We start from the raw sequence: 20,727 nt of genomic DNA on the forward strand, positions 1-20,727 counted from the left end.
GGCCGTGCTGACAGAGGGCTGCGGCGGAGGCGGCCGCGGGGCGGGACACGGGCGGGCCACGGGCGGGCCGCGGACCCGCCGCCCTCACGTCAGCGCCCCCCCTTCCCCGCGGGCTGCCCCGACCGCGCGGTGCGTTGTGGGAGCGGCGCTGAGATGGCGGCGGCCGCCGCCGGGCTGAGCTGGAGGCGGGTGTCCTCCTTCACGGGGCCGGTGCCGCGCTCCCGCCACGGGCACCGCGCGGTCGCCATCCGAGAGCTGCTCATCATCTTCGGCGGCGGCAACGAGGGCATCGCCGACGAGCTGCACGTCTACAACACGGGTGCGCGGGGCGGGGCCGGGCGGCGGGGCGGGCGGGGCGGGGGGGGAAGGCGGCGGGGCAGTCCCGGCTCCGGCCGGCGGTGGCACCGGGCCCCTCACGGCACCCGGGATCGCCCGCCGAGCCTCCCGCGCTCCCCCGGCTCGGCCGAGGGGGCGGCGGGCGGGCTGAGGAGCTGCCTGGAGGTGAAATGGCGGGACGGGAAATACGCCTGGGCCGTGGGGTCTTCCCTGGGATAGCGCTACGCGCCGGCCGGTGCTGCGGCGTTAGTGGGCCTTTCTGGGGAAAAGGAACCTGGAAAATCTCTTGATGCGCCTGTTGTGCTTTCCCAGCCCCTGGCGCGGGGGTGCGGAGTCTCCCCCGGCAGGGCTCGGCTGAATGGCGGCAGGCGGGATTAGTCCCCGCCAGTGTCCGGATCCCCCTTCTTCCCTCTGGTGGCGGCAGCTCACGAGAGCTGAACGCGCTGGAATAGGAATCTTGCTTGGAAAAGTGAACATGCTGGCATTGGGAGCCTTTCCAAACAGGAAGCTGCCCGAGACCGATTTTATTTGTGAAGCATTAGATGCCTAAATAGTTACTGTACGGGATGCTGAATGAGGCTGGAAAACTTGCGTGTAGTGTTAGAGCTTGGGCTGAGACGGGAGAGTTCAGTGACTGATCTGTGCTTCTCAATCTGCCAGTGTTAGCTGATTGAGTTTTTCCAAGCAGATTTTTCTCTGATATCTTAAAGATCTACTATTCTTAATCACATTTTTGGGGGGAGAAGAAAAAAAAAATCTCTTAACCTTTCTGTTCTGACAAGTAATCCCAAAGAAAACTCTCAGACAGTACAGTTATGCTGTCTGTCAGAACAAAGGTTTTGATGTGTACCTTTTGAGTGAGTCTTTTGGGTTTTTTTTCCTGCCCGGATTTTCTGCTAAAGGTGTTTCCCCTTCATAGCAGTGACAAAAAGGATCATGACTCAGTTGTTCCGGTTCCTGGACGAGTGCTTGGCCCAAACTGACCTTTTTTTCTCTGGGGTTTAAGGTGCAGGGTTGTGACCCAGGCTGCCCCAGTGTGGGATGCCATCCGTGGCTCTTGCTATGCGTGTGATGACTTCTGAGGAGCTGGCACACAGTGAGCATCTTAATCCGCTGCAGCAGTGTTCACTGGAAGCTTCTAATTTCATACTTTTCCTCTTCGTGCTCATGAAAAAAGCTTAGGATAAAGAAGACAGTGTCTCCTGTAATTCTTTAATTCCAGAGCAGTTTAAACACCAATATGCTGCTGCTGGATCAGACTGTCTCAGCTGCTCTTTCTTGCCTGTGTGCCTCTCCTCTCCCATGTATCAGTGCAGCGTTCTGTGGATATTAACATGGGTCCCAGAACAGTGTAATTAGTTTTTGAATAGGGCTATTAAGTCCAGGCACACTGCCATGCTGCTGTAGCTCTAATAATTCTGTTTCTAGGGCTAGCTCCCTCTGAGTTAGCATAGTTATCTCTCTTCTGTAGAACTGCACTTGTGTTCCTCATTAGCCTCTATTCTTGGCAAGTCTGTTAAATTGCTGGGTGACCCTTCGTAAATGACTTAGTTACAGTGACCTCATGGGTTCATTCATACTGAGTAACATTGGTTTGATACAGGTGTTTGCTTTCCTTTTTATTAAAAAAAAAACCCTCAATTAAAACTATATTAAGCAAATAGCCCATTCACAGTTATCTACAGGTAAAAAGTAATGCTCTAAAAAGCAGAGGTGTTTAAAAATACACTTTTCGGTGTTTTAAATATTTTTCTTCTTTTTTTTTTTTCTCTACTATAGTTACAAATCAATGGTTCCTTCCTGCTGTAAGGGGAGATATTCCTCCAGGCTGTGCAGCACATGGATTTGTTTGTGATGGTACCAGAATACTAGTTTTTGGAGGAATGGTTGAATATGGAAGATACAGTAATGATTTATATGAATTGCAGGTAGGAAATGTATGAAAATGTTTCAGTTTTGAGGACTACTATATTTATCTGTTTATGAACAAACACATTTTATTTTACCAACTGCAGAAGAAACTTAGATAAGCTTTGCTCTGCTCCAGGAAGAATAAACTTTAAATAGATTCTGAAGATGGAGAAAATCCAAATGCCTTTGAAAAAGAGACTTCCATGTAGTCTAAATAAAGTATAAAATATTTAGTCTTTTATTTAAGTAAGCTCATATGTGTCCCTTTTAACATATGTCCTGAGAAAAGCCCAGCATTCCTTTAAAAATAGTTCAGAAAATATAAGACTGTTAACATTACCTGAATTCTATTTACTGTGAGTGACTATAAATGAAGATATTTCTGAACTATTTTTCTTGTCTTCAAGGCAAGTCGATGGCTCTGGAAAAAAGTCAAACCTCAAGCTCCTTCCAATGGATCACCACCCTGTCCTCGACTTGGCCATAGCTTTTCTTTATATGGTAACAAGTGCTATTTGTTTGGTGGCCTGGCAAATGAAAGTGAAGATTCAAATAATAACGTTCCCAGGTATGCTGATTTGCTTTGAATATTTAACGGCTTTAAAGACAAATGACTGGATGTGACAACTTTGAGCAGGAACATTCTAGTCAGGCTGTTGTGTGTACCAGGTACCTGCAGATGGATTATTTGTGCAGTGGACGGGTTACATGCGAAGAAGCTTAAATATTTCTTCTGCTAACCCCACAATATGTAACACTGACTGACAGCTCTGACACTTATGTAGGCAAACCTGAGTAGACTTTGGTATTTTTCCTAGTATTCTGGGTGATGATTTTAAGAATGGCTTGTTTGTTAGAATTACTTGAATCAGCCAAGTCTCATGAGTCATCAGGGAATTCACGATGGATGTTTCCTCTATATTACTGTGGAAAATAGTTATGAATTCATTTGGAAATTTTTTACAGTAACAGCTGAAGTTGCCTTTGTTGCCAGCAAACAGTGCTCTAATGCTCCAGTTTTAGATCCACATTCACCTGCAGTTCAGAGCACTAGTATCCACTGAGCTATAACCTGGCAGTTTTAAGCTCAGTAAACAAGGGGTACGTCATGTGAATGCCAAGATTCAAAAACAGTTATCTAAAAAATAACTTGCTGATAGATTCAGCAACAAATGGCTAATTTGTCTATTGGCCAGCCTGAAGGCACAAGAAAAAAATAGCTTCTTCTCACCTTTATTGCTTTGGAGTTGCAGAAATTCATCTCTAATGTTTCTGGTCATCATGTTATTCCTCACAACTTTGCAGTTTATTCCAAGTGTGTCCGTATGTAGTAATTTCTGCGAAGAATGTTGTTTACCCCTCTTGAATGTTTCCTTCATGTAATACAGTGTTGCAAATATGATATGAGAGCATGTTTCCTTAGAGGCAACCAGTTATAATTGTTCAGGTTTTTTGTTTTAAATCCAGTTTTGGTACTGTCCACAATGCATCAAATGTTTTGAGAGTTTAAAACTCTACACTCTCCCAAGACAGACGTCTGTAATACTTGGAAGGGGTTGGGGTTTAAAGCGCACTTGTAATCATGCTTGTAAGTGAATTTTTCATACTTTTGACAATAATACCCTAGATATTTAAATGATTTCTATGAACTGGAGCTGCAACATGGTTCTGGCGTCGTTGGCTGGAGTATTCCTGTGACCAAAGGAATCTTGCCATCTCCCCGAGAATCTCACACAGCCATCGTATACTGCAGAAAAGATGTGGGAAGTCCGAAGATGTATATTTTTGGAGGGATGTGTGGCTGTCGGCTTAATGATCTCTGGGAACTTGACATAGGTGAGTTGATTTGCCAGTAGAAGTCCATGCTCACTTGCTGAGAGGAAAAATTACAGTATAGAATGGTTAATGGCATGATGTGGTACAGATATTATTGAGTCTAACACCATAGTGCTAACCTCTTGTAATTTCTGGAATGAAATAGATACAAAATTGTTTGCATATATTATCCTCGCTGATTATGGGTGAGATTGTTTCTTTAGAGAGTTCTTTAGAGTGGTTATCACTATGATAACCAAGCTGAATAACCATAATGGAACCATAATATATCTTTCTGATAAACACTGTATTCCTTCCTGTTTTTTAAAAGAACCTCTAGGGGCTTGTTATTGTGCTTCTTTCTTAAAGTTGCCATCCGAAAAAGATGAAGTTTTGTTTTGCTTAATCTTAGAGGTATGTTCCCTCCTAAAATCCAGGGAGTGAAATATGCGGTATAACAAGATTTCTGTGAGGATTTTTATTCTTTTTCTTTTAGAAACCATGACCTGGTCAAGACCAGAAACCAAAGGGACAGTACCACTTCCTCGCAGTCTCCATACGGCCAATGTAATAGGAAACAAGTATGTCTGTTGTTAAAAGCTCAACTCTAGAAAGGTACACCTAGTAGGAGAATGATGACACTTATCCACTACTGCTCAGTATAAACCATCAGCCCTGTAGAGTACTTTGCTGCTGCTATTTTAAGTACCACTGTTAACTTAAGGGTATCAAACTGTCAGTGTTTCCATCCAGCAGAACAGTCTGCCCAGCCTTCAAGCAGCTTTCCAGGCTTCTTAAAGCACCTTTGTGCATTCTGGTGACCTGGGCCTGAGCTGGCTCTGTCAGGAGTGAGCTCGAGTGCCTCTGTGTCTGTGACACAAATGAAATTAGCTATGCAAAAAAACTGCTCAAAGAGTAAAACTAGTTCTAGGCAAAACTATTCCACGCTTTTTCCGTATTCTGTTTCTCATTACTCTGCTTCTTACCAATGTAGTTTGTTTTGGCAGATAGCATTGATAAAATGGATTTTTAAACATGGGTTTCAGTCTATTTTATATCAATTTACAAGTGGGCATGAGGAGAAAGAGGCAAGGGGGAAAAAAGATGTTCAAGCTTTGTATCTTATGATTCAGTAGGTTAGTTTTTGATTATTTACTTAACATGTCAGTAGTTTGTAGCCTGCATTATATTTTTAAATTTTGATATCTGACTTAGATACCAGTCTTCTTATTTTAGTTATTGAGAAGTCTGCAGTAAAGGATTGTAGAAATACTGTGTAAAAGTGTGATTTTCTGAGAGCATTAGCAGTTTGGTGGCTTGTAAGAAGTGACAGTATTAACTTCTGTTTCTGGGAAGTCGTTTGAGGAGTTTGTGGGATTTTTTGTTTGGTTGAGTTTTTTAATCAGTTAACTTACTCAAAAATTTCAGAAGGTGGATGTCTGCAACAGTACTTTATAATGAGAGTAGATTCAAATAAAATTTGCTGTAAACCAGAACTGTAAAGCACTGGGAATTTTCTGTTTCGTCCTAGTTTGAGAGAGCCCATGCAGCAGATCTGGATATTAATTGTCTTTTCTTTTCTTTTTCCCTCTTCCCTCTTTTCCTATATTTCAGAATGTATGTTTTTGGTGGCTGGGTTCCACAGTCAGCAGGAGGTGAAATTTCTGCTCATGATGGCGAATGGAAATGTACCGGTTCATTTTCTTACCTTAATTTGGGTTAGTGTTTCTGCCTTTCTGGGAGTGGGCGTTTTAAATGATACTTTATTAACAGAGTGGAGTAACTATTTTGAAGACCCTGAGAAAAGTTTAGGGATACATAGCTGTAACATTAGGGACTAAAGAAGTTGCCGGGTTTTTACATCTTTCTTGAGAAGTGATATTTTAATAATTGTTTTTCTTGGAAGATTCAGCAGGTTTGCTTCTGCAAATCTTTGTTAATACAACTTTAAGTAATTTAAATACTCCTTCATTTATAGAAGAACACAAGAGACAAATCCTGAAATGATATTTTTCTAAACATGATAGTACTATCTCTGAATCCTCAACTTCTGATTTTGTATTTGCCTGAGAGAGATAACCAGAGGTCAGAAAATTCATCCTGTATTAATTGATTTAACTTGCATATTAATTGGAAAGTGACCTTCTCTTTGTAATATTTCAATTTTAAATGCAATTGTCTATAAAAACAGAAGTGATTTATTTACATTTTTTTCTGTGCAGTTAAGCATACTAACATCTTTATTTCTTGCTTTGGAAAACATCTAGAAACTAAATTTTTCGAGTTTCATTTACTAGATACCACAGAATGGATAGGTCTGATCTCAGATTGCCAGGAGGACAAAAGTAACTTGTTCCCAGGGCCGAGAGCAGGACACTGCGCGGTAGCGGTTGGCACTCGTCTGTATATCTGGAGTGGGAGAGATGGTTACAGAAAAGCTTGGAACAATCAAGTCTGCTGCAAAGATCTTTGGTACCTTGATACTGGTGAGTCAAAAATAAGAGACTTGCACTATGTTCCGTGTTTTATTAACATCTGGGAAGCTTGCATCATGGATGATCAGAACATCTAAGCTGTAGCAATCTCGAAGATTATTTAAATTTTAAAGATTATTTTAAAAAACATGCTTCGCTTTTGATTGTTCAAAGGCTACAGCTATAACTTACACTGAAAAAATTAGGAAGACTTGTTTAGAGCCTCTGAAAGAACTTTGTGGCTAGATTCTGCATTGCATCCTATAGTCAGTTGATACAAGGTTCTAAAGGGTGTTTTGCCTGAACTCAGGGTTCCTGACCTCTCCTTTTAGTGATCTTTTCTGCTACTACTTACTCCTTCCTTCTCTTGGGATCATTGCTGCTGCTGCTTCCTCATCTTTTGGACTGCAAAATGATACTATTGAATCTGAAAAAGGACCAAATTGTTCCTGGGGATGAAGGGAATTCTGGAGCACTAATCACTCATTAGTAGCTGGATTAATGGCAGGACACTGAGATGGTACTGGGGAAGAGGGGACTAGAATGGAACTTTTGGGAGCGAGTTGATGCCTATTGAAGCAGAAGTATGGAAGTTGTTATTGGAGATTGTGAAATATTTAGGAGATAGTGAGGTGGGGTTTTTTTGTTTGTTTGTTTTGTTTTTCTTTTATTTTCTTTTTTTATTTTTCCCTCAGAAGATCATAAAATGAAAAAAGTAGCAGGGGATGTGCTTGAGAGTGCAGCCTAGTCAAGGCAAGTGAGAGGAGCAGGCCAGTGGCATCAGTCATGTCTAGGCTTCAGTCTCTGCAGAAGAAGTTTGAAGGAAACTCACTTTAGTTACAGAGAGCATACAAAAAGGAAGAGGGATCTTCTGTGAATTCTGTTGAGGAATATGTAAAGCTTTAGGGGCCAAAGAGCTACCTGTAGCCTTTTGGGAAAGCACAAAGATCTCTTATCTCTGTAATTTCTATAGTGACGTAGCTGTAACTCGAAGTCTTACTGGCAGCAGAAGAGCCCTTGAAAACAAAGCATGAAAACTTGAGCATTTTTGAGCACTCTAACATGACACTGCATAATTCTCTGACTTGTCTTGCCACCTTTGGCAAGGGTTTCTTGTTGAATCTGGTATACCTTGTACATCAGTGGAAAAGGAGCTACTGATTTTACTCACAATGTATAGATATTTAGTAAGCTGATTAAGGGAGGGCCATTTCTAACATGCCATCTGTGTTTTATTGGTTTCTTGTAGAGAAGCCCCTAGCACCATCACAGGTACAGCTCATTAGAGCTACAACCAACTCTTTTCAGTTGAAATGGGATGAAGTTCCTACAGTTGAAGGATATCTTCTTCAGTTACACGCTGACTCACCAGTGCCACCGGTGGCTGGAATTCCCGTTACTGGTGTTCCTGAGACATCCGTGCTGAGTTCACAAGGTAATGAAGATCTCACAAGTCAGATCACATTATGCTGATGTTTGTGCACAGGCAGACTAGAGTATTGCACAAGTATTTGATATGAGTTTGTTTTTTAAAGAACCATTTTTTGCGAGAGAGAGACCCTATTTCTTTGGTTATTCCCAGAATGCCTGCATTGTGATTATGTAAAACTCCACTTTACCTTGTTTCTGTTGATTTTGGTCAGCTGTCTGAATTATGAAGATATTTGTACAGTGCTGGGCACGATTTGAGAAAGGAAACAGTGAGAAAGGGATTTTATCTGACTGTTTGACCATGCAGTTTCATTTCAGATTTAGAACAAAGTTTTCCTTCAGGAAACTTTGGGTCTCCCTCTCCCTTACTGGAATAGATTCCAACCAACATAGTATTAAATTTTACATAACTGATGGGGATTTGTTTTTGTTTACCTGCTAGGTGGCTGTTCTCTACATCAAAATCCACAACCATTGCCTAGCATCCCTTATCCAGAACTGAAGGTTGATCATCCCAGCCAAACAAATAATCTCATTCCTAATAATGTAAGTGTTAAACTGAAAAATGCATGAGTGGCAAAGTAGTGTGGGAAGCTAGAGGACTGCCAGAACACTTCCTCAGTTTTAAAAGTCCTTGCATAATTTTTGGGCCTTAGGAAAAAAAACTCGAATCAAACAAAAAGACACTTGCTGAAGTAGTTGTGTCTGTTTTCTTATGTAGCTTTTACTTTTATGATTGACAGACAGTCTTTCAAGTCCTCTTCCTGGCAGAAAAGAAACTGCAACTGTATTGACTTCCAGAATGCTAACTTGGGAGCCTTATACCAGTAGAAATACTATTCATCCTTAAAATGTTGGTGAAATTAATGTGGAAAGCGTAAAGAATAAAGCATATTCCTTCTTTGTTAGTGCTTTTATGCTAGTCTGCTTAGCTGTAGGTTCTTACTACAGATTAAACCCAATTATTATCTGTTCTATTTGTACAGTTGTACACATTCCACTGTCTTGCCAATTCAACAGAAAGAGTGAGGACAAAGGCTGGCTAAAGGATCACATTTTTGTAATTTTGCACCTTTTCTTAAATGAGAAAAGTCTTAGATCTGTATGGGATCCATAATGTATTCCTGGAGAAAACACATGTAGTTATACTATAAATTTCACTAGCAGTAGAAGTATCTAAAGTACATGCCAGGAAAGCAAAAATTGAAAGCCTCTGTAATTGTGATTTTCCCCATCTCCTCAAGTCCCCCCAGTAGACTAAATATGTGCATCAATGAACTTCCATGTAATGACAAAAGAACGTGAGCTCACTGTCAGATAAAATTTAGTATCTATCAGAGACACATGTCCAGGTCAACTCAGAGTTTGAGTTTTTGGTTTTAAATGGTTTCTTGGTTTAATTTAGAGTACTAGGGAATTGTTGGAGGAGTTTAGCTTGTTGCTTATGAGTAAGCATTTTCATGCCATGTTTGCAGCTGAAATTTCCCAACTTTGCGGTTAAACACTAACAAATGTGTTGTTTTGCTTAGGTCCAAGTTTCCCTTTCATCCAACTCATTATTGAAAGTAGAAGGAAAAGAAAAGGTTGCAGCACCTGAAAACAAGATTACACAGGAGACTATGAAAAACCACACAGATGCTACAGGATTCAAAGAATCAAATGCCCCTTCTCTTTTGCCTGTTTGTACTTCAAGTAAGATGACTGTAGAATAAAAATTAATTGGAAAGACAGAGTTAAAATTCATCTCATAAACATAAAATAAGATTATTTGTCTTGTAATTTAAAATTATTTTAGATTCCTTTGTAGTTTAAAAAAACCCAACTTGTGTTAGTTATTACCAAACATATTTTTAGAAGATACAGGGAAAAATGAAATCCTAAATTATTTGAAGTGTTGCAAGGGACGTGAAATTCTCAATATATTCATTATTATGATGGCAAATGTGTCTAAACATAAGTAGCCATTTTTAACATAAAAAAAAGGACAGATACATTTTACAACATCATGGTGATAGTAACTCCAGACTCTTTGACACCATGTCTGTTAGCAGTGAAAAGCTATAATGTAAAACTTCAGGCAATGTACAGAGAAGCGTGTTTCTCTCTGACTGTAGAGGAAATAGAAGATGACAAGGCACTGATGTAGGCATTTCACTGAAGTGCCTTAAGTTCAGCGTGGTGAATCCAGGCTCAGTCACCTGATCTGTTTATATTTGACTTTCATGTACTTTATGGGTTGTTGGATTTTTATTTTCTTCACAGTGTAATTTAAGTATCATGTGGAAATTTTGGTTCTTAGTGCTAAGTGAGAAACAAAATTCCACGGGGGTTAATCTTGATTGTTACAACTCTGTGATAGTGATTTGTGTGGATGCTTTATTTTAGTGTATTTTTCCCAAATTAATCCTTTTGTAACAAAATAAATATAGAATGGCAAGCTTAAAACAACTGTTTACATGTATCTGTTTATGACTGTGCAGACAGACTTTAGTTCAGTTATATACCTAAAGAAAGCACTGGTAATCAATATGATCAGATCTATTCTAACCTAATTCTGAGCTAAACTCAGGCTTCATAGGAAACTAAAGCCATTAGATCAGGTTGAGATTTGTTATGTGTTATCAATATTGATTTCTGGCTAATATTTTCTCTTTTTAAGGTGCTCAGACATCAGCAAATGTAGGTGAATTACATGACTTGGACAAACAAACTGTAAATCCCGATGCTTCTGTATCCAGTACTGTCTCCAGCACACAAACTATGGTAACCCAGCAGGCTGTTAAAACTGAATCATCAAGTACAAATGGGGCAGTTGTTAAAGATGAAACTTCACTAACAACATTCAATTCAAAATCTGAAGGTTTGAAATGTGTTTCACATACTGTATTTTGAGCCATATATATCTAAGGCCATCAGAGTTCCCTTAGTGTGGTGGGATTCCCATCTTGACTAGTACCTGGGATGTAGATAGGCTTTGGGCATTGAAGACCTTGTGCAGCCTGGATGATCTCTGCTATGATTTAAACATCTTTTAAAATCAGGATATTCCTTTTATACATCTGTAAATCACTGTTTTTCCTGTAAGTGAAAGGTCCTTTAAAGTCTTCATTTAAGGTCCATTTTCTAAATAGCAGTGGTAGCCAGTTTTGGTGCCCATTGCACATTTGCTTTCGTTCAGTGATTGTGAGTCAGCAAAAGACTAAAATAGTAACCTTAGATGATTTTGATTTTAAGCAATTGACCTTTAACAAATATGTCCAGTTAACATGGCTAGCTCACCACTAGTCAAATGTGCTGGCCTCTTCATAGTCTGCTTGAAATATCCAAAATAAGCAGCAAAGCAGAAAATAAACATATGGGTAGTTTTTTGAGTTTTGTTTTTCACAAATATCAACAGGCTGTGCTTGTTATTGTTTTGATTGTTAACTAAAGAACTGTATTCTTATATTGATGTTACGTGTGTAGTATAACTTTTACCAAACAGTACTGTGTTTTAAAAGCAAAACCCAGAAACACAAGTATAGAATACTAATATTCCCTTGTGTTGCTTGTGTGCCTTATCTTTTTTCTTTTTTTAATATTCCATTTTAAATTCAATGAATGCTCTGTTCCCATTTGTTAGGATTGTTACAGATTAACTGCTCATGCTCAGATTCAGATTGTATTGATGTCAGAAACAATGCAATCAAATTAAGATTTCACACTTAGACTGTTCATACAGTGTCATCAATTTGTGCCTCAATCTGGTATTTAGATTATTTGCTTGCAAATATTTAATATGGATTTCATAATTCTGTTCTTATTTAGGATTTTCTGCCTTCTGTTTTTATTATCTGTAGCAGCCTCCAATGCCAGACTCTCAGAATTGTTCTGTGAATAGGACAGAAGCCAAAATTAGTTGTTTGTGTTATAAATAGAACTGCATGCAAAAGAAGTCTGAGACAGACTTGTGCAACAAATACTTGTAAATGGCTATTGAGGTCAACTTCCATATTCTGTCGATTTTGTGTTCAATTTTCTGTATCACTCAAGCTTTTTAAATTTAACTTTTTGTTTTTAGCTGCTGAAACTGCTTATATCATGCCTTCAACAAGGGTCAGTACTGGACAGACAAATGATTCACACTCCTCTGTAAGTCTGAAAAAGTATAATCAAATTTCTGTATCTGTTGTTCTGTTGATTAGTTGTAAGGGCTCTTCTGTTTGCTTTTCTTTCAGAAATATAATTAAAGGAAATGTTTATTTAGGGCTTGAAGTGAATAATACAGGGGTAAACATTTCTGTTGTAAAACTAATTGCATTGTGTGGGTTTGATGTGAGTCTAAGTAGCAGTTGTGTAGTTGGGAGGAGATCCAAGTATGTGTTTCAGCTGTTGAATCATTTTTATTGACTGGCACAGTGGAATGGTCTCTCTGCTGCATGATGTGCAAATGTACAATGTTTTTCTGTATGCACAGTTGAATTGAAAATGAAGTATGTATTAGATCAGACTATTGTTAGCTGCTGATCTATAGATTTGAAACGTTACTTAACTGACATCTTGATGTTTTTCCCTAGAGGAGATGGGGACTGGCTATGCAAGCTGTAAATACTGCCTGAAAAAGTAAATGCTTCCTATTTCACCTGCTTACAACTTAATACACAAAACCAAGGTGCCACTGTTGCCACCAAAAGCGAGGAACTAAGGATGGGGAGAAGCAGCTGCTGCCTAAAGGGTTGGGGTGCTTTTGCCAAGAGCAGCTGCGGTTCCTGCCCCGTTTCCGTGCCAGCAGGATCATGGCCTGTCTGTGCTGGGCACACTGACTGTGCAAGTGCTCTCCCTGGTGTCTGGAGACAAGCAGGAAAGACAGTTTGTCTTTCTGGGTCAGTCAGGAACGGTTCACACACCCTCCACCACCATCGCCCCACGCCGCAGCAGAGGCCTGTTCTCAGCTGCCGGCGAGTTCAGCAGTGGCTGAGGGAGAGCATGTTTGGGGCTGAGATACAGCTGATTCCCAGGGAGAGCTGCTGCTGTTGGACCACTCTGTGGAACTTCTTGACCTCTGAGCCAAATTAACTCGCAACTACATGCTGCTACAGACACCTAGTTCTACAGCTTTAAACTTCTTCCCCTGCCTGTTTAGAATATCAGATGTGACATCCCAGCTGTTGCCTTTTAAATGACAGACTGTGTCTGAGTCAATGTTTAAGAACCAGTTGGTTTTGAACACTGTTTTAATAGTATATGCATATCCATTTGAAGTATAAGAAAGTAACACTGGTATAAAAGGGGGTTGTCTCTCACATATACTAGAGTCTTAACACTTTTTTACATTACTCTGAACTCTGGGTAATCCACATAACATGTTCTTCAAATACTAGAAAACTCCACAAAGACCGATGGCACCAGTGAAAGCAAGAGACCGGCGATGGTATGATGTTGGAATTTTCAAGAACAACAGTGCTGTGGTGAGCCAGTTCTACTTGCTGCCAGAGGAAACACTGAACATTTCTAACAAGGTGCTTGCTGATTCTCCTCTGACATAACTTGCACATAAAATCTTTTGGGACCTGTTGCTATTGTTAATTCTATTCTTATTTCTAACCTTAAGAAAGAATTTTAAACTCAATAAACTTTCAAACCAGTAAAAATTCTTAAAAACTAAAAAACCCACAACTTTTTTAATATGTCACTTTGGTACAGCATTGAAATGTTTCAAAGTTTCTTCTCTTTTCCCAGAATTGTTGCCTAAAAATTCTTAAAGATACTAATAAGACATAGGCTAGGCTGTTTAAAAAGACTAGATCTGGAACTGTAGTGGGTTTTGTATTAGATCTTTCTATCTTAATGGTTTTGTACATGTAAGTTGATATATGAAAATACATGTGAAACTTGCAAAGGTGTTGCAGGTTTGATGACAAAAGTGTAAATTAATGATGTCTTAGTGAACTTGAAACAAATATTGTATTTTGTTTTTGTGAGACAGAAGAAAAATAACAGAACCCTCTCTTTGAAAGCACTTCAGTATAAATATTGTATATCTTTAAAGAGCATAGTACATTTTACAGTGTTTACATTGGTTGTATTTCTTGTACATTATTCAGAAGGCAAATAGTTCCATTGTAAGTTTTAGTGATGGATCAATGCATATTTTAATCATGGAAGTACAGTGGCACATAATGTTTCAGAAACCTATTTGTTACTATCTTACAGAGCTTTTCTTTAAAAACATTTTGATTACCTCCACATCAATTTGCAGCTCCTAACTACAGGAATAACTGTTTTTGAAATAAAAATATTTTTTAGGACAGAAGATTATGCTAACTGAATCATAAGTTATGTAATTGTAAATGCTACTTTGCTTTCCAGAGTAAAAATAACCACAAGGTGCAGTTTAATTTAAATGATTGAAAAAAGGGGGTATTTTTTTGGTTTAGAGATATAGTCTCTCACATTGCATCTTAGATCACCTGTTTTGAGGTGAGATAGTGCCCTCAGTCAGAACCTTTTCATAAATTCTCATTTAAGTACAAAAGTATTAGGTAGATTTTCAGTTTCAATTAAACTTAATTTATTACTACCCACCTTACTTTTTTTAGGCTAATTGTGTTTAGAATATTTTGAAAATTAACTCAGATGTTGTTTTCTTTTCAGACGGAAGGTGCAGATGTACCAGACTACAGATTACTGAAGAAACAGGATCTTTTTCCAGGCACAGTGTACAGGTTCAGAGTTGCTGCAATTAATGGCTGTGGTGTTGGGCCTTTCAGTAAAATCAGTGAATTCAAAACTTGCATTCCGGGTTTTCCTGGAGCTCCTTCAACAGTCAAAATCACCAAGGTGAGAAATAAATGTAATTCTAGTTCCGATGTATAAAATTCTTTATACATCAGTTTAATCTCAGAACTCTTGGGTTTAGTTGGTTTGTTGTTGGGGTTATTTTTAAGTTAAAATTGTCATATAAAATAGTTTCAAATACTTACTTAACTCTTCTTCTTTAAGAAAATTGCTAAAAATAATAATTTTAAGACTTACTGATTATGTTACCAGATACATGTCTTATTCAGTCATCTGATGGTTTACCTGTGATTTTCTGTTCATTCATCCTTAAATCTGTAGGGGTTTACCATGCTTTTTAAAAAAAAAAAAAGTCAAAAGATACATCCTTATCTCCAGAGTGATGATGTTTAGGTTAGAATTCTCAGATAATCTTTAGAATTTGGGGGGTTTTATTTTTATATTGTTTATATATTTATGGTTAGCTACATACTATCACGTTTTTCTCTCTTTTCCTTCAGAGTGTAGACTGTATTCATCTTTCTTGGGAGCCTCCTGCTTCACCCTCTGGAAATATTTTAGAATATTCTGCCTACTTAGCAATCCGTTCCACACAGTTACAGGAAAATCCAAGTCAACTTGTATTCATGAGAATATACTGTGGTCTTAAAACATCCTGTATAGTGACTGCTGCCCAGCTTTCCAACGCTCACGTTGACTACACTTCCCGACCTGCCATAGTGTTCAGGATTTCCGCAAAGAACGAGAGGGGGTACGGACCGGCCACGCAAGTCCGGTGGCTCCAAGGTAAAGTCTTGAAATGTTCTTTTGTTCCTTACAGGAGCTTTATGCAAATATAGTTGTTGAAGTTGTCTTTGCATTTTAAAAAAAAAATTAGATTTGTTCACAAGCAAAACCAAGCAAGTTTGTTGGTCATTGAGTCTTACCCGCTCCCTAAAACTGTAACAGCCTAGGAAGCTTCTGACTTCCCTGGGCTTCACTTCAGCTCAAAAATTTTTCCAGTCTAATAAGCAATCCATTTACATGCATGTGTGTAATCAGGGGGTGTTTTTCAGTCTTTTCACCCTCCTTATTAGAAAAAATTTTCATTAGATGATGTAAGGTGCAATTTTGTGATGCTTATACACTTTAAAGTCTGTATTACAGCCAGAAGAGGTTTTGTCATCTTGTCCCTGCGCTTGAATTTGTACAGGTTCATGATGACCTGGGGATGGGAGTGGATTCACTGAAAATAAAGATTAGTTTTAGCATGATCAGTTCTGGCTCACCTTACAAGTCAGCCACTCCAGAGGCTCTAAACAAGAACTTTTGCTGTCTTCCAAAATGTTTAGTATTCCAGTGCTGTTTTAACCCTTTAACTGGCAAGGAGTTTGACCATGATCTGTACCCCAGAACTCTGAAGCAGCAGTTGTTTGAAAGTGTTTGACCATGTACACCACGTGAAATTACGAAGCATTTAACAATGTCTCCTCCTTTTTTCAGATATGAAAACATCAGGCTCAAAGTAGTGTTGCTACTCTCAAAGCCATCAGTAGAAACAACATAATAAATCTCCAGTTTCGAATGTAGTGTTTAATGTAACTCTTGTACTATTTGTAAATGCTACAAATATTTTATTTTTGCATTGTTTTTATCTTAAAAATATATAACCTTTTTTACGTTTGACACATCAGCGTTACACAGCCTTGCTCAGGTATATGAGTACCGTATAGAAACTATACTGAAGATGGTGGGGTGAAGGATCACACCCTGTCCAGTAGCTCTTTTTGGTAGTGATAGTTAAAATGTAAAAAATACACACTTTCAAATTAAAAACAAAGAACAAATTTGGCACAAGCAGCAGTATTTGAGGTAGAGTCCCCATTATTGCTTCGGATCTTGCACAGATAATTCATAAGATTTGGTATAAGAGCAAATTCTGTTTGGTTTTGGTTCCTTATACCACATTCTTCATTGTGGTGTCTGAGTACAAGGCAAAAATTTCCAGTTATTATATAGTAACTTAAAATGTATAAATATTTTAATATATACTTTTTTTGTAAAGAAATGATTTTTTCTACTATTTGTAACAAATATCTTAATCTTGAAAGATATCCCCCGAAAATTTAAAAGGAAAAAGAGAAACTTATCCATTGCTCTTATTACAAAAAACATAAATTCAATGTAAATGCACTACTAATATTTAGAATTATCCTTTTGTAGTTGTACAAATCTTGAACTTGTAAATACCAATGTTTACAAGAGACCTTTCTGGTCTTGTATGAAAACTTCCATGAGATTCATTCTCTTTTTTTTTTTTTTTTTTTTTTTTTTAATAAATCCATATGCTTTGCTTTTAGCATATGCTTGCTTTTTGCACTAATAATAACTTACCTCATTCCTGTGTTTGTAATCACTTGTGTTGCTTCCATACTGTTTCTGTAAAACTTCAATCTGAAAATTTTAACCAAAGTTTAGAATACATGGTAAGCAATTTTGCACATATTATATGGCAACTTTCAACATATTTATTCCAGTTAATCTTCTTAAGTGCTTGTTTGCTTTACCAATATATTCTACCAATCAAGTTCAGTATCTCCCTTTTACTATGCATCATTTTACATTAACTAGCTAGCTGATAAAATCAACAAGCATTACTTCTAGGAATAGGTTGATCCATTCCTATGCTAAAAGAAAAAATTTGTTCACAGTAGTGAAATAAAGGTAAACATTTTAAATGCTATTTATATATCTATATGTAAACCTGTGTTTACCAAAGTGTAGAGGAAAATGGCTGAGTTGGACAAGGTCACTAGGTGAATAGATTGAGGCACTTAAATAAGATTTATTTTAAAATAAAATCTAAATTATTTACTGTGCAATGAAGTTTATACTTTGCACTTTAATTTTGCCCCAAATGCCAAAAGACTATACATCAAGGTAGAATTTCTTGCCTCTTCCAGTTAAATTTGTCTTAAGAGCGTTTGTAAATATATAAACTAAAATAAATTATGTGCCTGGTTTGGTGGGAGAAGTATCACTAAAATATTAAGAGATTTAACAGCTCAAGTATCCCAGAGCAGATTTAATAGCCAAGTTTTGGCTACCCTGAAAATCAGGGTTATAACGAAAGTGCTGGTACAGCCTTAATTATCACAACGCATCACACGCCACAATAGCATATGAGAAGTGCTGGGGACCATAAATCACTCTGATAGTGTTAATTGTGGCACAGGAGTAATACATGTGGTTTGACTCCAGAGGAAAACCGTGTGTTTGTGATAATAACAGATATCCCAGATTCACTTTAAACAGTGTTTATAGTATGAATGTATAGGACTTTTCCTGAAGTTAACTGGCTTTAAGATATTTGTGTTTTAATGGTCCATTTTGTCAGGTATGATCTCACTACCAATACTGTCTGATAACTAAAATATCATACACACGAACTGTTAACTAGAAGAGTAGAACTTGGTTTTTCTTATTAGTACTGTGAAAGAAGCCTTTAGAGAAAACATTTGTGGCTTTGATTTTGTTGGTTGATAGCTGTGATTGTAGAGTCGTTATTTAAGAATAAAACCTGTTGGGTATGTCTGGGTGGAGTTTTTTTGCACTTGGTTTCACCTGCTTTGCACAATTTCTTTTTCAGTGGGTATGTCACAACTACCAAAGGGTAAAACTGTGGCATTTTCAATGAAAGTGTAATTTCCTTGTAAGTGTGCTTTCTTCAGCTGACTTGACATAAGATGTCACTTTCTCTTTTTGTCCAAGTTGGGTGATGTTGAATAGTGACCATAAGCAAACCTTCAGTTCCTCACAGTTTTACTTTAACCTGAAATTGTGGTACACACTGTAAAATACACTTTGTGGTCTGTTTTTAGAACTGTATTTATAATGTCTAAATCCCACCTGTTTGCCTATCAACTAGATATCAGACAAATATTGATTGTTCAATTTTAAATTTGTTTAGAAGACTGTTGACACCAGCTCTTTGAGAATTCGTGTTATACATTTATTTCAGATACCGCTAAAGGAGATGTAACAGAAACTGAAATCTATCAGATGACAGTATCCATATTGTAGAAATGTCTAGGTTTACTAAACTCCTTAGGGAGGTTGTGACTGTGTAAGTATAGGACAGTCGTGCCACTTATGGCCGACACTGCTACAGCTTCACCTTAAGAATGTTCTTGTGAAAGTGGAAATGAAATGAACAATAACCTATACTTTGTGTTTTCAAAGTAATTATAGCAATATCTTTTGAATGTAGTTTGGAGTAGAGCACATGATCATGCCATAAACTCTGAAGATATAATAAGTATTACTGTTGTTATCTGATATTTCAGGATAGCGAATTTGACGTGAACTTAGTCTTACAGCCTGTTACTTAATGACCTCTACAAGGAAACTGACATTTTGTACAATTGAAGTTGATTAGTCTTATTTCAAAGCATTGTTTGTTCTTTGTAATAAAGTGGTTGTCCTATCAAATGCATTGTAAACACTGTGTGGGGCTGTTTTTTCAAAGGTGTACGTGTACAGACTTCAGATTTCTGATACAGAGAAGAGAGTGAGTGTGTTTGTCAAGGCAGGGAAGAGGATTTAATGATAATGTAATACTATCCCTGTTTCAGGTTACTTCTTGGTTACCTCATGAGCTTTTTCCTTAGTGGAAGCTCTCCACTTTCCTTGCCCCACCTTCTCCTACAGTTGCTGTGCCCTCACCATTACTCTTGCCCTTCCTTGCCTTTGTGCCATGCAGCTTGCAGGTCTCTGAAGTGAAATTTTGAAATTACTTCCCCTGCCTATATACCAGCCATGCTGTTCAAAATGAGTGACAAGGAGTTTGGTATTGCTTTGTTACAGTTTGTTAAAAACATTTGTCAGTACTTAGTGTGCTCAGAAGGCTTCTGGTAAGGACATGAATTGCATTCATGTCCAGCTCTGCTCAAAATGACATCATCTTGGGCAAGCTGGTAAACTTTTATGGCAGTTGACTATGGGGAACTACTGAGGAAACAAGCAATACGTGTGGCCAGAAGCAGGGGAGCAGAGACAAGCAAGTGAACTGGAAGGTCTGGATTGTTTCTAGACCTCCTTAAGAGACTTCATACAAGAAACTGCTAAAAGCTGTCTGCTCCAGATTTATTCCTTCCTTGTGTTCCTAGCTATTGTAATAACTGTTGTTATTATTTTGTTATTTGTGATCCTTGCATTAGTGGAAAACAAATGGGAAAACCTAAACAATCAGTGAAGAATTCCCTCATGCTGTTTTCTTTCTGTTAATAAGATTCTCAGAGTAGGAGTTATTTTCTCTTGAAGGCAAATTTGAATTTGCTGTATGAATTTATCTTAAAAACAACTCAGGCTTATTTTTCTTTATGGCATTAGCTGGTCCTCTGTGTATTTTTATATTTTCTAATGAGCTAAACATCAGGGGTTTTATTCTGTGGCTTCCAGTTCTGACACTGAAGCATTTCCAGATTCCCAGGGCAGGGGTGGAGCACTGACTGCTGGCATTGTGTGCAGTGAGCGTGTTCCTCCTCCTGTTAGTAGCTGTGAAATCTTCATTTTGGTGTGTTTTGCACTGATCTGGAAGTGGAGATCTCCTTTATTTATCCAGAAGTTAGCTGAAAGGTATCAGGACGATGAGCTTAAAATGAATTCTCTTGTTCCATGAATGAGTCTGTAGGATACTGCATCTCCAGCACTGCCCCCAGAGAGGGGAAACCCCCAGGGCGTGCTGGGAGGCAGGTGGGGGTAGGTTGGGCATCCAGCCAGATCGTAGAATTTGTGTCTTGCACCTGCAGCCCCCTGGAGGGAGGATGGCAGGAAGGCCCAAGAGATCTCTGTAAGCTTGTGGGCCCGTTTGTCTAACTCCATCCTTATGTGCCTAAGGGTATCTGGTAAAAATCTGGCATCTATAAAGCTGCTAAATGAAGCCTTGGTCTGTTCCCTAAATCCTTCAAAAGCCTGAAGCACTTTACGGTACTTGTTGGACTTA

The 20,727-nt window shown here is 38.4% G+C and overlaps 1 protein-coding gene across 1 annotated transcript; it reads left to right on the plus strand.

Annotated features, from left to right (window-relative positions):
• The first annotated feature begins 129 nt into the window (after positions 1-129).
• Positions 130-19,225, plus strand: HCFC2 (host cell factor C2). The gene is made up of 16 exons (XM_064654836.1): positions 130-319; positions 2,116-2,264; positions 2,655-2,815; positions 3,875-4,083; positions 4,559-4,643; positions 5,677-5,780; positions 6,360-6,548; positions 7,786-7,971; positions 8,410-8,513; positions 9,497-9,659; positions 10,627-10,827; positions 12,028-12,098; positions 13,328-13,465; positions 14,601-14,786; positions 15,245-15,530; positions 16,227-19,225. Exons 1-16 carry the CDS (start codon positions 154-156, stop codon positions 16,250-16,252), a joined length of 2,424 nt encoding a protein of 807 aa, XP_064510906.1. The 5' UTR covers positions 130-153; the 3' UTR covers positions 16,253-19,225.
• Positions 19,226-20,727: the final 1,502 nt, after the last annotated feature.

Source organism: Pseudopipra pipra, chromosome 5, assembly GCF_036250125.1.
Source record: "Pseudopipra pipra isolate bDixPip1 chromosome 5, bDixPip1.hap1, whole genome shotgun sequence".
Lineage (NCBI taxonomy): Eukaryota > Metazoa > Chordata > Aves > Passeriformes > Pipridae > Pseudopipra > Pseudopipra pipra.

Coding starts and splice junctions, on each gene's coding strand:
- HCFC2 (XM_064654836.1), top strand. CDS start 154: ATGGCGGCGGCCGCCGCCGGGCTGAGCTGGAGGCGGGTGTCCTCCTTC. Junction 4,644..5,676: donor GCCAATGTAATAGGAAACAA/GTATGTCTGTTG, acceptor CCTATATTTCAG/AATGTATGTTTTTGGTGGCT. Junction 8,514..9,496: donor ATAATCTCATTCCTAATAAT/GTAAGTGTTAAA, acceptor TGTTTTGCTTAG/GTCCAAGTTTCCCTTTCATC.